Genomic DNA, 17,292 nt, shown 5'->3' on the forward strand with positions numbered 1-17,292 from the left:
AAATGGTGCACTAATTTTGATATCTTTTAGATTTAAGTTAACAATGAAAGAATCTTCAACTAAAATGCCAAACGCAATCCATTTATTTTCATAACTAGGGTTTTAAAAAATAGCTTTACTGACATACAATTCACATATCATACAATTCACCCATTTAAAGTACACACTTCAATTTTTTTTAGTTTATTCACAGAGCTTTGCAACCATCACCACAATCACGTTTAGAACATTTTATTACTCCCAAAAGAAATCCCATACCCATTAGTCTTCACGGTGCATTTCTTTATCCCATTCCCCTTATCCCACTCTGGACCTAGACGACGACTAATCCACTTTCTGTCCTCTATGGATTTAAAAGTTACAAAAAAGACGACAGTAACGTGAATATTTTGACTATAGTATATGCAATGTAATTTGAAAAAGCCCAAGAAATGTGTAAGATTCAAGTATGACTTACTCTGCCACGTTCAACTTGTGTGGTCAACATCACAACCATGGAAGAGCCTTGTTCCCAAGTCATCTGCCAAAAATCTGTACAAGTGTGTGGTAATGGCCCTTGACAAGCAATGTACTGATTTATAATGCTAGAAGAAGGAATTTCCATCTAAACAGAATAAGACACAAAAATAAGATTTTCTGCATTATTACTTTTTACTAGGATCAAGCATATGAAAATCATCCACTAAGTGGTAATTGAATACAACTAATCTCAATAAAATGCAAAATCAGTAAAACAAATCTTCATCAACAATTTATTTTATTTGTAAAAGAAATTTCTTGGAAATGGCCAGTAATTAGTGAAAACAGAAATTTAAGTATTTTCCAAAGCACTGTTATGGTTTTAAGAGCGGTTTTACAGAGAACCTGGTTTCAGAGGCAGAAACTTGGTACAGAAATAAAAAATATTTATCTCTAAACACTTACTAGTAAAATCTGTGAGAAGCAGAAAGTTCTGCCATTTGTTTGAGTTTAGATTTTACATGTTTATGTATACACATATATAACATATATGTAAATATGTACTTATGTATACATATATGTATACATAATAAAAGAATATTAGAAAAATATTTTAAATTCATTATTTTTAGAAAGCAGTAAGATTATGAGTATTTGGGGAAGATGAGTCATCATCCTACTCTATTTTGAAATTAAATTAAGAAGATAAGGTGACATATGCACATGGCAATTGGAAGAATATTAAAGGGTGAATAGAGAAAGTCTCTCTTCCATCCTAGCCTCCAGTTTATATCCAGAGAGCAATCGTTTTTTCTAATTTCTAGTATATCCTTTCAGATATATTCTATATACCATACCCAAATGAACATGCAAAACTATCTTCCCTTTTTTCCTGTAAAACGTAATGTTGCTGTGCATTTTGTTTCTTTCCCCCACTTAATCTTTGAGACCATGTCAGATTAGTAAATAAAATTTCATTCTTTTTAATGGCTATACTGTGTAAATACACCATATTTTATTTAACAAACATTTAAGTTGCTAACCTATTTGCTACCATAAACAAAGCTGTACTGAATACTTTTGTAAACCTAACATTTTTGCGCACATAAACATATTTGTATGGACAATAGGAAGAAATGAGAATGCTGGATCAAAGAGTACGTGCATTCAAAATTTTCACAGCTAGTGCCAAATTGCTCTTCAAAGAGGTTGTACTATTTATATTTTCGCCAATAATCAATGAGGAATGCTTATTTCCTGATAATCTTCTTAATATAGTCATAATCCCTGATCCACAATTCTGAAACTCCCAATGCTCTAAAGTGTTAAGTTTGTCTTTTTCTTTTGGTATACTTGACTTTACCTGAACTGATTTGACAGCAATACCTGAGTTTAACTGATTTAAGACTACTTACAGTCTGTATTAGTCCCAATTACTGGAACTATCCATAGTTTGCTGTTGAATATCAACATACTGATTAAAGGGCAATGTCTCATAGCCTGGTGGGGATGTTACCTATATAATATATAGCATATGCACTTAATAACCTTAAAAAAATCCAAAAAATTCTAAATTCCAAAGGATATTTGACTCCGAGGCTTCAGATAAAGGATATAGAAAGACTTATATATGGTATTATCAAACTTTTTGATATTTCTATCTAATAAGCGAAAAATGGTAATTCCTTACAGTTTTGATTTGTACTTTTCTTTTTGTGAATTAAGTTGAGTGTATTATTTAACTATTATTGTTATTTTTTTCTAAGTGTTATAACGGTATTGTGGTTTTGCTAAAAAACTAAATAAAAAAGGGTCCGCAGAGATACATACTAAAATAGTCAATCCTCATTATTCAGAGATTATGTATTTGCAAATTTGCCTACTTGCTAAAATTTATTTATGACCCTAAAATACTTGTAGAGCTTTCACGGTTATTTACAAACATGTCCAAAAAGGTGAAAAATTGGAGCGACTGAATGTGTACATTTCCAGTGAATGTTGAATGAGAGATGGTTCTGTCTTCTTGTTTCTGTTCACATACCATAAATAAGTGTACTTTTTGCAGTCTATTTAGTGCCATGTTTTTGAATTTTTGTGCTTGGTGGTGATTTCACTGGTTAAAATGGTCCCCAAGGGTAGTACTGAATTGCTGTCTAGTCTTCTAAGTGTAAGAAGCGATATGCCTCACGGAGAAGAAACATGTCTTAGATAAGCTTCCTTCAGGCATGAGTTACAGTCCTGTTGGCTGTGAGTTCAAAGTTTATTGATCAACATGTACTAAATACGGTAAGTTCAAACAGAAACAAGGTTATGTACTGATTACCTGACAAAAATGTTGCCAATAGAGGCTCATGGGAATTTAACCCTCTATTTCCCCTTGGAGCAAGAATTCAGTATTTGCTAATTCAGGGTTAATGAAGACTTTATAGACTATCACTACTGCAAATAACAAGAATTGACTGCATTTACAAAAAGTGATATATTTAGGCTTTAAATAAATTATCTAGGGGGGTGGTGTTAGATGAAGTAAGATCGGATATTTGTTGATAGTTCTTGAAGCTGGGTAACAGGTTTATGGTGGCGGGGATCTTCATACTAGTTTTTCTACTTTTGTACAGATTTGAAAGTACCATAACATTTTTTTAAACATTATTTGAAGTTCCTTTTCTGTGACCTATCTTTGTATATCCTTCATTACTTTCATTGTATTTATTTTTCTTATTAATTTATTTTTCTTATTCATTTATTCTGTATATTGAAGAAATAAGCCCTCTGTAGTATTTTAAAAATTCAGTTTGTCATTTCATTTTAGTACTTTTTAAGCATCCCCCATATTAAAATTTTTACATTGACAAATTCACCAATCTTTTCTTTATAACTTAGACTTGTTTTCTAAGCTTAGAAAAGCCTTCCACTTTCTGAGATTTTAAACAATTCCAACATATTTCCTCCAAGTTATTTCATGATTCCATTTCTTACATTGATATTCTGATATATCTAACATGTATGTTGGCATCAAGACTGTGTAGGTAAACTATTTATAGATAAATGATATGATGTATGGATTTGTTTCAAAACAGTCTGGATAAATGGGGGTGTAGTAGGGTTACAGGTGAAACAAAGTTGGCTATGAATGATAATTGATGAAGCTGAGTGATGTGTATATAAATATAAAAGTTCATTCTACTTTTTCCTCTACTTCTGTATGTTTGACATTTTTTATATTACAAACTTAAGGAAAACAGTAATAATCCTTTCTCCCCCCAAGAGGGGGGAGCTCCTTACATGATATATTCTAGACAACAGACCTAACCCATTCACTAGGTAATCTGTTTTATCTTCAATGATTTAAAAGGCTATCTAGATCATAAACAAAATTCTACTCTTTATTTCAGGACTAGACTATTCCATTCCACTGCTGTATGTGTACTTGTATATTAACATGCAGTACCAAACTATTTAACATTAATTTAATAATATTTTTCAATATATGAAAATTTTAATATTCTGTCAACGTTAGGCTTTTAGCAGAGGAATAAGTGCCAAAGTTTATGCATTGGTATAAGTGGTCCCTCTTATACCAATGACAAAGACACAATAAAAATAAACTTACATTTATATAATTTGCATTGATATAGTCTTCATTACCCTTTAAAATGACCCGTGTAGCATCATCTGAAAAATTTCAAAGAAAGAATGTTTTAATAAAGTAATGTTAAAAGATTAAACTTAACATGCAGAGATCATAGATACTTACAAGGCGAAATATCTCTGTATCTATTTTTGGAAATGTTCTGAGGTAATTTGGCACAAGACATTGTCATTCCAGGTTTTTTCCGATACAGTTGCTAAAAAAAAAAAAAAAAAGTACAAGACAAGTCCAGCAAGCCATCAAGAGTTTGTTTTGTTTTTCAGACTTGTGTCTATGCTAACAAGAAACAGGTTTTTTCCTTAGAATACTTCATCTATACAATGAGATACCTTAGACTAACAGGATATTAAACCAGATTTGCAAAGCTGAATTCTGCACAATTTCCGATATGAACTGTATATCATATTTTGAAGAATGGTAAAACAAGTTAGAACAATTTTGCTTACAGCACAAAAATGAAGTACCTTCAGTTTTGAATAGCAAATAGAAAATATTTAGCTTTCATTTAGCTTGCAGATGTTATAGTACATGAACCGAGGACTTTTTACAAGAAAAACTGACACACCCTAAGTGTTTTTTAGTCACAAATGTTTATAGTCACTTATCTATAACATATACTTCCAAGCAACAAATATTAATGATGGCCAACTACACTGACAAAAATTAGAGGATTAAATATGACAAGGTACAAAAATTATTTTCCTTTAACTCAGGATTTTGAAGTCTACAATAGCTTATCTTCATCTGCCAACTGTCATAAAAACAGCTATTTACAGAAAAATAATTTAGTTTGATGACATATGTATAAAATCTCCTTATTCCTCTCTTTTACTTAGACATCTATTTATGTAACCATGGCTAGTATTTTGGGAGCAATTTTAAAAATTTGTATTTTAGAATTCTTTTTCTGTCAAGTATTTCTCAGAATACCATTTTAGTGTGTAAATTATAACTGACAGATAAGGCAGCTAAGAAACCATACCGCATTACTTACATCAAATTGTGTCAGGACTGTTCCAGTGATGAGCCCCTCAGCTAGCTGGAGCATCGACTCACGCAAGGAATGGTCATCCTGATGGACATTATCTAGTGGGGCTTTCTCAGGAATGTACTGGAAGTCTGGCTCATTTTCTAGCTTTTCTTCCACTACATCATATATAGCTAAGACAACAAACAAAAAACACAAAAGAGCCATATGGAAATCTTAATGAATTGATGAAAGGAATTTACCATATCTATTCTTTATGTGGCAGGAAAAATAATTCATTTATTCTTAATTCATCAGGTCTGAGTTTGGTGCCACAGTGTAGGGATGAAGAGTAGCTGTGGAGTTGAGTTTTTCTACACCTTTGGGGAAAAGAAGGGTTCTTGGCCATATTGCTAAAAATATCTGTAACTTGAGGAGACATGAAGAAAACGAGGAGCTGCCAAGAAGCAGCTCTGCAGAGCCCTGCCCTTAATCTGTGGGACCTAGGGCAAGCATACAAATAGAGGCCTATATACCGTATGTCTAGGTTTGAAAGGTTACAAATAAATTGAACAAATATGTCTTATCCCTTTTCCTTGACATATGTACAAAACAACCGGGAGACCATTGTTCAAATGCGAATGTAGGCCAGAACTCATGGTCATGGCAGTGAGGAGAGCCAGACCCTAGACTCTGGCCTATGGCCCATCCTACTACTTCTCCCCACCCTCAGCTCCGTTCTTACACCTGGGAGCCTGTGAACATGAACAGGAACATCCCAGTCCATATGTAAGCTTGTTCTACACACCTTTCCAAATTGCTGCCTCTCAGCCACCCTGCTGGCCTGGGAGTACATACATCATGTGAGCCACCTTGGGAGAACGGACGTGGGAAAATGGCCACACAGGCCCAGGAGTGGGCTCAGAGCTATTTGGACAGAGAACTGAGGGTTGAAAAAAGTGGTCTAGGAAGGAAGGGGAGGTCATAGGACCCCTTGCTCCTGCAAAATCCTGACTTCCATGGTGGTGGTTAGGGGAGGAGGGGGGGCGGGGAGGAAAGGCAGAATACAGCTTTCTAAAGGATGCAGCCAAGCTATGGGTCGCCAGTGTCCTTGTCAAAGAGGTTTGGTTCCTGCTCAGATATGTAGGCACTTTTGAGAAGAATAAATTTCTGAAATGAATGAAAAGACAAAATGGTATGAATGCATTTTGTCTAAGAAGAAGTAAGATTTAAAGGGGAAAGACCAGAATAACAAGCTTTTTGTTTTTCTGATATTTTTGGCAAACGTAATTTTAAAGTTTGATTATATAGCACGTCCTCCCTTAACGTTGGTAGGTTCTTAGAAACTGATTGGAGCAAAATGACATACAATGAAGCCAGTTTTACTAGAGCTAATTGATATAAACAAGAGTTAAGTTCCTATATATTTCTGGTCACAAAAACCTCACCAAACTTTTAAATAAAGATCCAAAACACTTCTAGCATTAAACATTGAAATAAATGTGAGCGATACATACATTTAAGAAAAATTAATAAAGGCAAGTAAGATAATTCTTTTCCAACATGCTTATTCCAGTTCAGGGTCTCAGGCGGCCAGAGCCTGTCCCGGCAGCTCAAGGCAGGACCCACCCTGGACAGGACGCCCTTCCATCACAGGGCGTGCTCACACACACCCCCACACTCACTCGGACAAGGATAATGTAGACACGCCAGTTCACCTCATGTGCACGTCTTTGGGATGTGGGAGGAAACTGGAGTCCCTGGAGCAAACCCACACAGACATGGGGAGAAGGTGCACACTCCACATAGACAGCGGCCCTGGCCAGGAATGGTTTTCATTTTTCCCATCAACGTTATAACAAATGACGCTGAACAAAACATTATTTGAGGATCTGCTGTTCGTTATTTTAAATAAAAATAGATATGACACACCCACACTGAAAGTGAATACAGGTCTTAGTCCAGATTTTGACAATAAAATAACATTTGAAACATCTTTTGTCAAGAAGTAAGTCCTAGGTGGGTTCTTCTTCTAATTTAAAGTATAAATTAGGTGATTTGAATTGCAAGAAGCCCCGACTTTTCCATTATATGGACTTCTGTTCATCTTCTGGGTCTGTACTACTCATGAATTTGTGAGCTGAATGTGTTGGTGCCAAAGTGTCTTCAACTATAAATTGGGGATAATTCATCTCAATGGATGGCTATAAAAATTAAATGGAAGGGGCGGTAGGTTAGCTCAGTTGGTTAGAGCGCGAGCTCTGAACAACAGGGTTGCTGGTTCGATTCCCACATGGGCCAGTGAGCTGCGCCCTCCACAACTAGATTGGAGACAACGAACTGCCACTGAGCTTCTGGAGGGCAGCCCGGATGGCTCAGTTGGTTAGAGCGTGAGCTCTCAGCAACAAGGTTGCCGGTTCAATTCCCACATGAGATGGTGGGCTGTGCCCCCTGCAACTAAAGGTTGAAAATGGCAACTGGACTTGGAGCTGAGCTGTGCCCTGGAGAAGCACACTGGCCCCCAATATTGCCCCCCAAAATTAAATGGGAATATACAAAAGAGTACAGGTATATGAGAAACACATAAAAACTACTATTATTGTAAATTCTTTAGTATGTTATCAAGAGAAAACAGAACAAAATAGGGAGAATACTATTCTTGGTATATAATTTAAGTGCTTTATGTGACAAAAAATGCCTAATAATGAATCACCTCAGTATCAGGTCTAAATAAATGAGTTCCTTGAAAAGTCAAAATAGAATGTTCTGTTGAAGTTCTTTGAATTTCCCTAGAAAGCAAATTCTAGACCACGAAGAGAAAAACACAAAGTAGAGAAGATAAAATGAAAATGCCTATTCGTACCCAAATAAGTTTTGTGTGTTTTTTTTCTTGCAAAAATGTACACGGTTGGGTATGGTGGGTGAACAGATAGAGTTCTAATTGCTTCTCCATGGTTTTCTTCAACAACTGGTACACAGCATTAACCTACAATTACTCTGGTGGCTAAAACTGACTAATAGAAAACTGTTAAGAACAAAATTAGAAAAATACATCTGTAAGAATTTTTTCTCAGAGGAGATGGATGGAGTGCTGAGGGAACTTGAAACAATGCCATGTGCACACTGGCTGAAGGGTCTGGGGTTGTTAAACTGGAGAAAGGGGGCGAGTTTCTAGTAAAACCAGCTATTGTCAAAAAACTGAAGGCAGAGGGATTAAACTTATTCTGCATGAAATTTACTGTACATAGCACAAAGTGATAGAATCAGGAACAATAGGACTGAAGGAAGTTGGATTTTTCATTCAATTAATAGTTCAAACTATCCAAGGGGGAACGACCTGCTTCAGGAGCCACGGAGTGCTCCCACAGACAGGCTGTTCTGACACTGTTGTAGAGGAACTCAAGCAGTCGGCAAAGGGGCCAGCGCGTCCGCGGACGGCAGGAAAGTTTCTGTGAATCAACAGGTCAGCTGTCCAGAGCAGCATCACCATACTAAAAACACAGACAGGATTTAAAAAAAAAAAAGCTGTAACTACTGCTTGATTCAGAGTTTTCTGAAAGTAGAACAGAGTTCAAAATTTACTCATTCATTCAACAATTGTTCACTGAGTACCCTATTAGAGCAACTATTAATAGTTGCTACTATTAGAGCAACTGGGGGAAGAGGGAGGCCATTTTAGGTACGGTAGTCTGGAGAGAAGGACTTTCTGAGGATGCCATTTGAGCAGAAACCTGAAGGAAATGAGGGCATAAGCCATACTATAATCAAGAAGAGTATTTTAGGCAGAAGGAACAGCAAGAAAGCCAGCACAGAATAGAGGAGAGTGAGCAGGCTGAGGGGTAAGCAAGGGGGCCAAGAATTTGGATTTTACTCCAAGAGTGAATGGAAGCCACTGTGCTTTGAGTAGGAAACTGACATGACATGACTTACATTTTAAAAAGCCTACTCTGGCTGCAATGTCTAGTAAATACTAGTGAATTATGAAAAATACCCAGTGCTGCGTAGAGTACGTACCATTAGGTCGAACTAGAAGTACGAGTTCCCCAGAATGTCTCTCACAGCTGGCTTTAATAAACAGGACAACCTGATCATGGGTATGTTCCGCGATGTCCCGACCATTGATCAGTACAACTTGGTCCCCTTCATTCAATCGAGGGACACAGAGGTCAGCCTGTGATGTAATGCAGATAAGGTTTCAGATTTGTACATGGCTTTCTAAAAGTAAAGCATGAAAATTTATTTTTATAGATTCTACAACAGGAGAACTAAAACTAATATAGAAAAGCATCCATCTACTACCAAATTAAAAAAAAAAAAAAAAAAAAAGAGAAGCAGAAATATAGCTTTCCCATGAAGATAATGTATTTCTTTCCTTCTTCATTCAACAGCTTCTTTCCGGATGCCCCATTATATGCTTAGACATACAGGTAAGACTAGTAGTCTTGAGGTGGCTAGAGACAGCCCTTGCTTGTACCATCCAGGTATGTACAAATGTCAGTTATCACAGTTTAAATAACACCAGTTTCCCAACAACATGGTACAAATTTCAGTTACCATGATATACTAATTGTGAATAATTAATTGCATGAAGTACAAACTTTGCTGCTAGCTCATAGTCTAAACATCACCATGTAAATAACAGACATAGATCATGATCAGTGACCAAGCTATGCACCTGTTATTCAGTTCATGCAGAGACAGCAAAGTATGTACTTATGTTGCTTCCTTGTCTCCCAGTGATAAACCTACATAACAACGGACAATCTAAAGAGGGAATTGGCCAAAAAAGTTAAAAGTGCAGCAAAGAAACAAAAAGTGATACTGCTGGAAGTGAATTTCATATTGAATGTAAATGGAGTTATAAAAGAAATAGCTGATGATGGAAACATGATGTACACGACTACTGTTTGGAGATTCTAGGTATATAGTGAGAAATTTAGCGACGGTGAACTTAACATAAATGATGACAGTGGCTGTAATGAGGAGGAGGAAGACGTCCATGAGGAAGTGATGTGCTTAGAAATATCTCACAACATTGAAAATGCAGAGGACAAAATGTTGGACGTGGATTCAAGCTTAGACAGGATTATGACAATTTGCCAAAGCGAGAAAGAATGCTCACTCTGTATCTTAAGTTTCACGATGGGGACATAGCACTGTTCAAACTACTTGTGATAAGTTTTTACAAAGAAATAAAACACTTAAATTCTCAATGTTTCTAATGTTTAGACTTATAGGATACTAAATCAGTATTAGTTTTATTGTTTTTTATTTCCCTATACATTAATAAGAGAATGTATTTTATTGTTTTTTTTTATTTCCCGATACATTAATTGTTGAATGAATGAGTAGAGAGATTTTAATGTTTTGATAAAAATATTAAGGTTCATGGAAACAACCAGGATTTCCCCCCAGTGATTATCAAGGTCACTTTGTACTTTCAGCTTGAATGGTCATTTTTATGGTCTTGCACTACCTGTGCAAAGTGAGGACTGCCTGTATTTTATTGAGAAAACAAGTAATCAAAGTAAAAGAGATAAACAGAAATATGGACAGCATGTTCCAGGAACACGGTAATAAGGCCGTATGGGAGTCAAGTTTGAAGGATGATAGGTCAGAGAGAGAAGGAAATGATGACAGGGTTGGTTGGACCTTATGAAAAAAAAGAAAAAAGGAACTTCCAGTGGCAAAGTCTTGAAGAAACGAAAGCATGACTACTCACATTCACTATAAATACAAAGTCAATAAAACCCAACATGGTATTATCATTAGTGGAAAGAGCACAGGTCTAAGAGCCATGTTTTTCCTCTACTTCTTATGAAATGTGTGATTTTGGACACCTGAAACTCTGAAAATGGAGCCAATATCTGCTTTAATTATTTGTGAGAGTTGTGAAGAGTTGTGAAGATAAAAATGAGATAACTTTGCAAAGTGTTAAGGTCTGGAGAATTCAAATTTAACGTTCTATCATTTTCTCTGGTTGCTTCTTGCTCTACTTCTTGTAGTGGAGCAGACGGCATTCACATAACCCTGTGCGCTAGCAGTGTGATGCTTTTGTGTACCAATCTGGTCCCACGTTTTTACAAATGTATTTGAGGTACAAAGACTAGTGAATTGGGAGGTACTAATGGTACTGGGAGAAATGTAATGGGTTATAGCAGAAAGTTATCCTCTCACCTTACTTTGTGGATAGTGCAGTTGGTGGAAAAGAGGAAGTGGCCTACAGTTAGGGAGAAGACAGTTGCAAATCTCTAAGTGGACATTCACTAATATTTCCAGTTCAGGGACTGAGACTAGCAGGGGAGTATATTAACCAATATGCTATGACATGCAGAGATTTTTTTTTTACCCATTACCACTGAAGAGAATAGAACTCTCTCATACTTAATCTGCTTTTGTCAGATATGTTTATAATTTTTTATTTGCATTTCATCATGATCTGGCAAATTTAAACTGTGTATTAAAATGAATTTTGTTGGAGCAACAGCTATTAGCTCAAAGATGATCAGATAGGAAATAAAACATGACTTTAACTGGATATTATTTTATTCATTTCAGAAGGTGTCCAATACATATAAAAAGACATTAAAATATTTACACTGTCCTTTTCTACTAATCACTTTAAAATGAGGTATCCAATTGGAAGACTGTGATGGTCTCTAATTAGTAAAATATAGAAATTATAAATTTCTGCTGTGTTAATTTGTTCCAAATTTAGCTCAGTATTTATGAAACATAGTTGTAGGTGGCAGAAAGGAAAAAAATCACCAATAATTTTTATAGCCTAAAAAGAAAATTTAGAGTCACAGAATTCTGTTTGGAAATGAACCTGTCCGTAGAATGTTCCCTAACCATCCTTGATTTAATTAAAAACTATCCACAATCAGTGGTCAGAAAAATCAATATTGCTTTTGTGTCATTCACTGACTCTTACAACTGGCATAACAAAAAAGGTTTATTTTTATTTCTAATGTAAGAGCAATACATGCTCATTGTTATGATTCAGATAATTAAAAAAAGGAAAATAGAAGAAAGTGATAATTACCAGTAATTCCACTACCTAGATGAAACACTGTTAATATTTTAAGCATGTTTCCAGGCTTTTTAAATGCACATCGCTCACATTTAAAAAAACTGGATAAAACATGTATGTGGAATTATAATATGCATTTCCCGTAACGCCATCTTAGAAACATATTTCCATACTGATGTAGAGCTACATCATCCAACAATTCAATAGCTGCAAAGCAATGCATGATTTATTTCACAAAGTCTAATGATATGTATTTTGATTTTCTCCCAATTTTTAACTGTTATAAATAATACTACAACGAGCATCCTTATGTATCTTTTGATCCCTAGTCCAACTGTTTCAGTAAAAGTGGAACTGTGAGGTCAAAAGATACACATTTGATTAAAAAGTTTTAGTTAAAATTTTTGTTTTTAGCTAAGTTATACATCACACAGTTTAAAGAATTGGTCTGTAAGATTTTTAAGACAAGAAACTATTTCTTGTATTCTTCCCTACCATCTTCCCCTGCTCTAGAGGCAACGTCTTTCAACGTTTTAGCTACATCTTTTACCTTTACCTCAGTATCTGTTCCTAATAACCCCATTTGGTTTTTCTTAATTTTCTATTTTAGTTGTTATCTAACTTTCTACTCCATAGGTGAAAATATAGCAATCTTATCTCCTCATTTGCAGTCCCAAACACATACATATTTCCCATTAAACATATACTAAATAAATAATTTTGGATTATTTCCCCCATCTTTGTCCCCATCTTTCATATGCATAGTAGACTCGAGTCATTTTACATATCATATCCAGTCCTGATCCCACTGACCACACAATTTGCTTAAAAGAGGACATCTGATCCAAACTGGACCTATGACTGGTTTACTTCCCAGGAGTCTATAATTTGGACAGGTTTAATCACTCTGGGTTGCCGAGCTGGTCATATGTAAACCTGGAAGTTACTAGCAGTCATATCGGACCACATGGACTAAGGAGTAGAATAGTGGTAGTTAAACAATTTCTATTTAGTAGAGATTTAGGAGTCATAATTGTATTTGAAGGTAGAGTGTGTGTGGTGGTGGTGATGTTACAGGACTTGACATGAAGCTGCTACTAAGCACACTGTTTGTATTTAGAGTATGTTACTTGGAGAGGCTTGATGAGGCTGATCTAGTGTACAAATTGGTTTGTACTGAGACACAAGAATGGAACATTCACATAAAGAGAGATGAAAAATAGAGAGTGACTGATGATTTTTAAAGTTCTTTCTAGAGGGCCGACTGCATTCCTGTCCTTGGATTTTGTGAAATCTCTATAGCTCTACAATAAATTTTGGAATTATGCTAAACCAGGGGTATTCCATGAGTAAGGACCCTGTTATTTGCAACCAACCAAGTTCTTAAAAACCAGAACCAAAACCATGTATCATGATATCCCTAATCAATCTTGGCTGTGATTTTCAAACCAACTTTGAGATTGCTGCAAAGCATCCGAAATAGCATAACTGGTCTCTCTCTCTCAGGCTGCTAGTTCATACTTTTCCTAGGGTGGGGGACAGTTAAATGACAAAGGGTGCTGATCGAAAAGTCCTTGAAGACCACTTAGGCAACGACATAAATGGAAACTGAAAGCAATATCTGCTATATATAAGAGCAATAAAGATAATACATCCATAGTTAATTAAGAATTGTCCTATGATGAGCATAAAGTAATTGAGTGCTGACGCTGAATGAGGGGCATGGGGGATTCATTATAATGGGTATCTAAATCTCTGCTTTTATTTAGAATGTTAATAAGAAGTTTAAAAATTGTCCTTATAGGAGGAAAAAAAATCACTGGTATTATTTCTATTTAAAGTAAAATTTTTAAACATAGAGTACGTAAATAGTATCTAGGTAAACAATTCTAAATGAAAAACAAGCAAATAAACAGCAAATGAAAAATATACCTCTGTCTACATTTTGCTGTTTAAAGAGGTCATACTTTAGAAGCATTGAAAGACATAAACAGCTTCTTTGTAGGGACAAGGATTTTAAAATCTCTTATAGACAGGGAATAAACAAAAACTAACTTTCCAGCAATTTAAGATATTAAGCCAACATTGGAAATTTGACAAATTAAAAGAAATGATTGGTTTTTTTCTGTATTGAAACTAACAAAAATACTATTGTATTTAAATTTATTGTATTTCATATTCTCGAAAATAGGATTTACTTGCAAGATTAGGTAACTCACAGGTGTTCCTGGCGCTACGCGGGACACGATCACAGGCATCTTCTGATCATATCCTCCCTTAAAAACAAAACAAATCAAACATTAGACAAACATTAGTGAAACAGAAACATCTTAATTTAAAAACTGAGTACAATATAAATTTTAGATTACCTTTACATTGAATCCAAACCTTCCATTTTCATCAGGTTTCATTCTGATTAGAACAAGATTATCGTGCGGAATACCACCATTAGGCTTAAAAACATAAAAATAAATAACTTGTAATTTTCTTCATTTATAATCTATCCTTCACATATACATGAAGTACGCTTTTTTGTATGCTGATGTTTCACATGTATGAAATCACACAGTATACCGTCATTTGTTACTGGCTTCTTTCACTTACCATGTTTTATGCTTGCTCTCTGAAGATACGTGTTTGGCTAATTCTTACTTATCCGCCAAGACACAGGTCAGAGATGATCACTTCTTGGAAGCCTTTCCTTAACCCCACAGCTGCATTAGTTATTTTTATATACTTTTGAATTCCCTATAATCACTTCTAATTATAGAACTTCTATTGCCTTCAAACTGTCTTCATACTTGCTTGCTCTAGATCCCATCCTCTCTTCCATACTCAAGAATATTGCTATAGCAATTCTCTACTCTCCTGAATTATCCATTTCCCCGTCTTCTGGGAAATATTCTTATTTCTCCCATTAAAAAAACCCAAAACCCAAAAAATTCCCTCTGGATTCTACTTCCCCATCCAGCTCCTGCCCCATTTCTCTCCTTCCTCTTGCTGCTAAACTTCTTGAAAGTGTTATCCACATTTGCTGTCTTTATTTCCTCTAATCCCATCCTTCTGGAGTCCGGTTTTCATCCCCAACACTCCACCAAAACTGTTCCAATTAAGGTCACACAAAATTTTCACATTGCTTCAGTGTTCAATTCTCAGTCCTCATCTTACCTGACTTACCAGTAGCATGTGACAAAGTTGTTTACTATCTCTGTGATTTCTTCCCATCAGCCATTTGACTACCTTTCTGTCTGCATCTCCTTAATCTTCTTTGCTGGTTTCTTTCGTCTTCCTCATATTTACTATTTGGAAGACCAAATACTCAATTTCTAGAACCTTATTAAGTTATCTACAGACACCACATTTCCTTGTTGATTTCTTCCTGTCTCATAATTTTAAATACTGTCTACATGCCATCAGCTCTCATTGTCGTAACTCCTCCTTCAATTCCAGAATCCTATCCCCAAATGGATTTCTAATAGGCAGCTCAAATTAACAGGTCCCACACTGAGATCCTGATATTCCCCCCATACCTGCTCTACCTGTCGCCTTTCACATCTCAGTAAATGGCAGCTTTGTCCTTCTAGTTGTTCAGGGCAAAAACCTTGCTGTCATCCTTGAATTCTCTTTCTCTAGTACTCCACGTCCAATCCATTGGCATATTATGTTAGCTCTAATCTAAAAATATACCCCAAATATAGTCACATCTCATTCCTTCTGCACCCACCACCCTGGTCCAAATCACCACTGATTGCTTGGAATACTTTATACCTTGGTAACAACTATCTCTACTATCCTGGTTTCAGTCTATTTTCAATACAACAGCCAGAGTGATAATGTTAAAACTTAAGTGACACCACGTGACTTATCTCTTCAGATTTGTATATCCATTTGCTTCCTATCTCACTCAGGGTTAAAATACAAAATCGTTGTAAGACCGACTTTTAAGATCTGGCTCCCTCCCGTACCTGTCTCCTCCTCATATGCGTATTTTGCTCTGGCCACACTGACTCCCTTGCTGTTTCTTGGCCGTATCAGTCACATCTTTGTACCTGCAACTCCTTCAGCTAACCGACATGGCTTAGCACTCAGGCTACCACCGGCTTACACTACCTAAAATTGTAATTTAGCACTCTACTCTTGCAATTCCTTAGCCCCTTCCTGTTTTATGTTTCTCCCCAGCATTTATATTATCTAACATGCTATATGTTTAAACTATTTACGTTGTTTACTATTTGTCTTGCCCTTATCCCCCAGAATGTAAGTAACTTGAAGGCAGAGGGATTTTTTTTCCTATTTTATTCCGTTATAGCCCCAAAGCCTATAACAATGCACTGAATATATCAGTTACTCAGTAAGTAATTTTTGCATGAATGGAAAAACAAACTAGACGTAGATTATTTAACAGCAAGGACCATGTTTTGTTTCTGTATTCCCACTACCCACCAAAGTACTTTAGCAGACAGAAAGACCTCAACAACTATGAACCAATGAATGAATAAATGATACAAAAGAATCACCACATAGATAGCACTAAAACTGCCATTTCTGGTAAGGATTTTGCTCTCTGTTGATATGTCTGTGGTGGTGGAGCAATAGTGTGGGAGAACAGAGTGTTGCCTGTGGCCTTTCAACTTTAGTTAATGTTGGAGGGCTATAGGTGAACAAATGAGAGGGCCATGAGTGTCATGGCTACCGGAAACTTCTGGCGCTGCCAATACCTGCTGTGGATTCTCCTCTCCCTGCATCTTATTTTATTCCCCGAGGTCCCTTAAAGATTCCCAAAACACACTCATATTTTGTCTGTGCTTATACTTCTCCAAGAACACAGTGTATTTTTTAAATTTATTGACAATCTCACTTTTGATTTATTTACATCTACCTGAGAAAGCAATAAAAGTTCGTAAATCAGAGGATTCTAACAATTTACCATTTGTTGTGGTGAAAGCATGTTCTCTAAGGCAAAAGTATCAATATAATTCATACGTATATTTTGTAGAACAAAGAGTGATCATATACTCCAAGGACTTGTACTCAATTTCAAAAGGTTGATGAAAATGATAAAGTCTCTGCACTCAGTGAATTATATAATAAAGTTAATGGTATTTAATAGATTATTAGCATTTGTTCTGGAAATGCTGTGTTTTGCAAGATTAAAATCCACATAAATTTGTTAAGAATTAA

At 35.7% G+C, this 17,292-nt stretch overlaps 1 protein-coding gene across 5 annotated transcripts in view; it reads right to left on the reverse strand.

The window, feature by feature from the left end:
* The window catches only part of PTPN4 (protein tyrosine phosphatase non-receptor type 4), a 174,235-nt gene that overhangs the window by 18,278 nt on the left and 138,665 nt on the right, over positions 1-17,292 (reverse strand). For all 5 annotated transcript variants that reach the window (XM_074335257.2, XM_019715490.3, XM_019715489.3 and 2 more), the window contains 7 exons: positions 14,481-14,564; positions 14,331-14,387; positions 9,093-9,249; positions 5,106-5,272; positions 4,217-4,307; positions 4,073-4,134; positions 458-604 (listed from right to left, as the gene is read on the reverse strand). In XM_074335257.2, coding sequence (XP_074191358.1) covers positions 458-604; positions 4,073-4,134; positions 4,217-4,307; positions 5,106-5,272; positions 9,093-9,249; positions 14,331-14,387; positions 14,481-14,564 — 765 coding nt within the window. The remainder of the gene's footprint in view (positions 1-457; positions 605-4,072; positions 4,135-4,216; positions 4,308-5,105; positions 5,273-9,092; positions 9,250-14,330; positions 14,388-14,480; positions 14,565-17,292) is intronic.

This window comes from Rhinolophus sinicus, chromosome 17 (genome assembly GCF_057876585.1).
Source record: "Rhinolophus sinicus isolate RSI-liver-muscle chromosome 17, RSI-T2T, whole genome shotgun sequence".
NCBI classification, from domain to species: domain Eukaryota; kingdom Metazoa; phylum Chordata; class Mammalia; order Chiroptera; family Rhinolophidae; genus Rhinolophus; species Rhinolophus sinicus.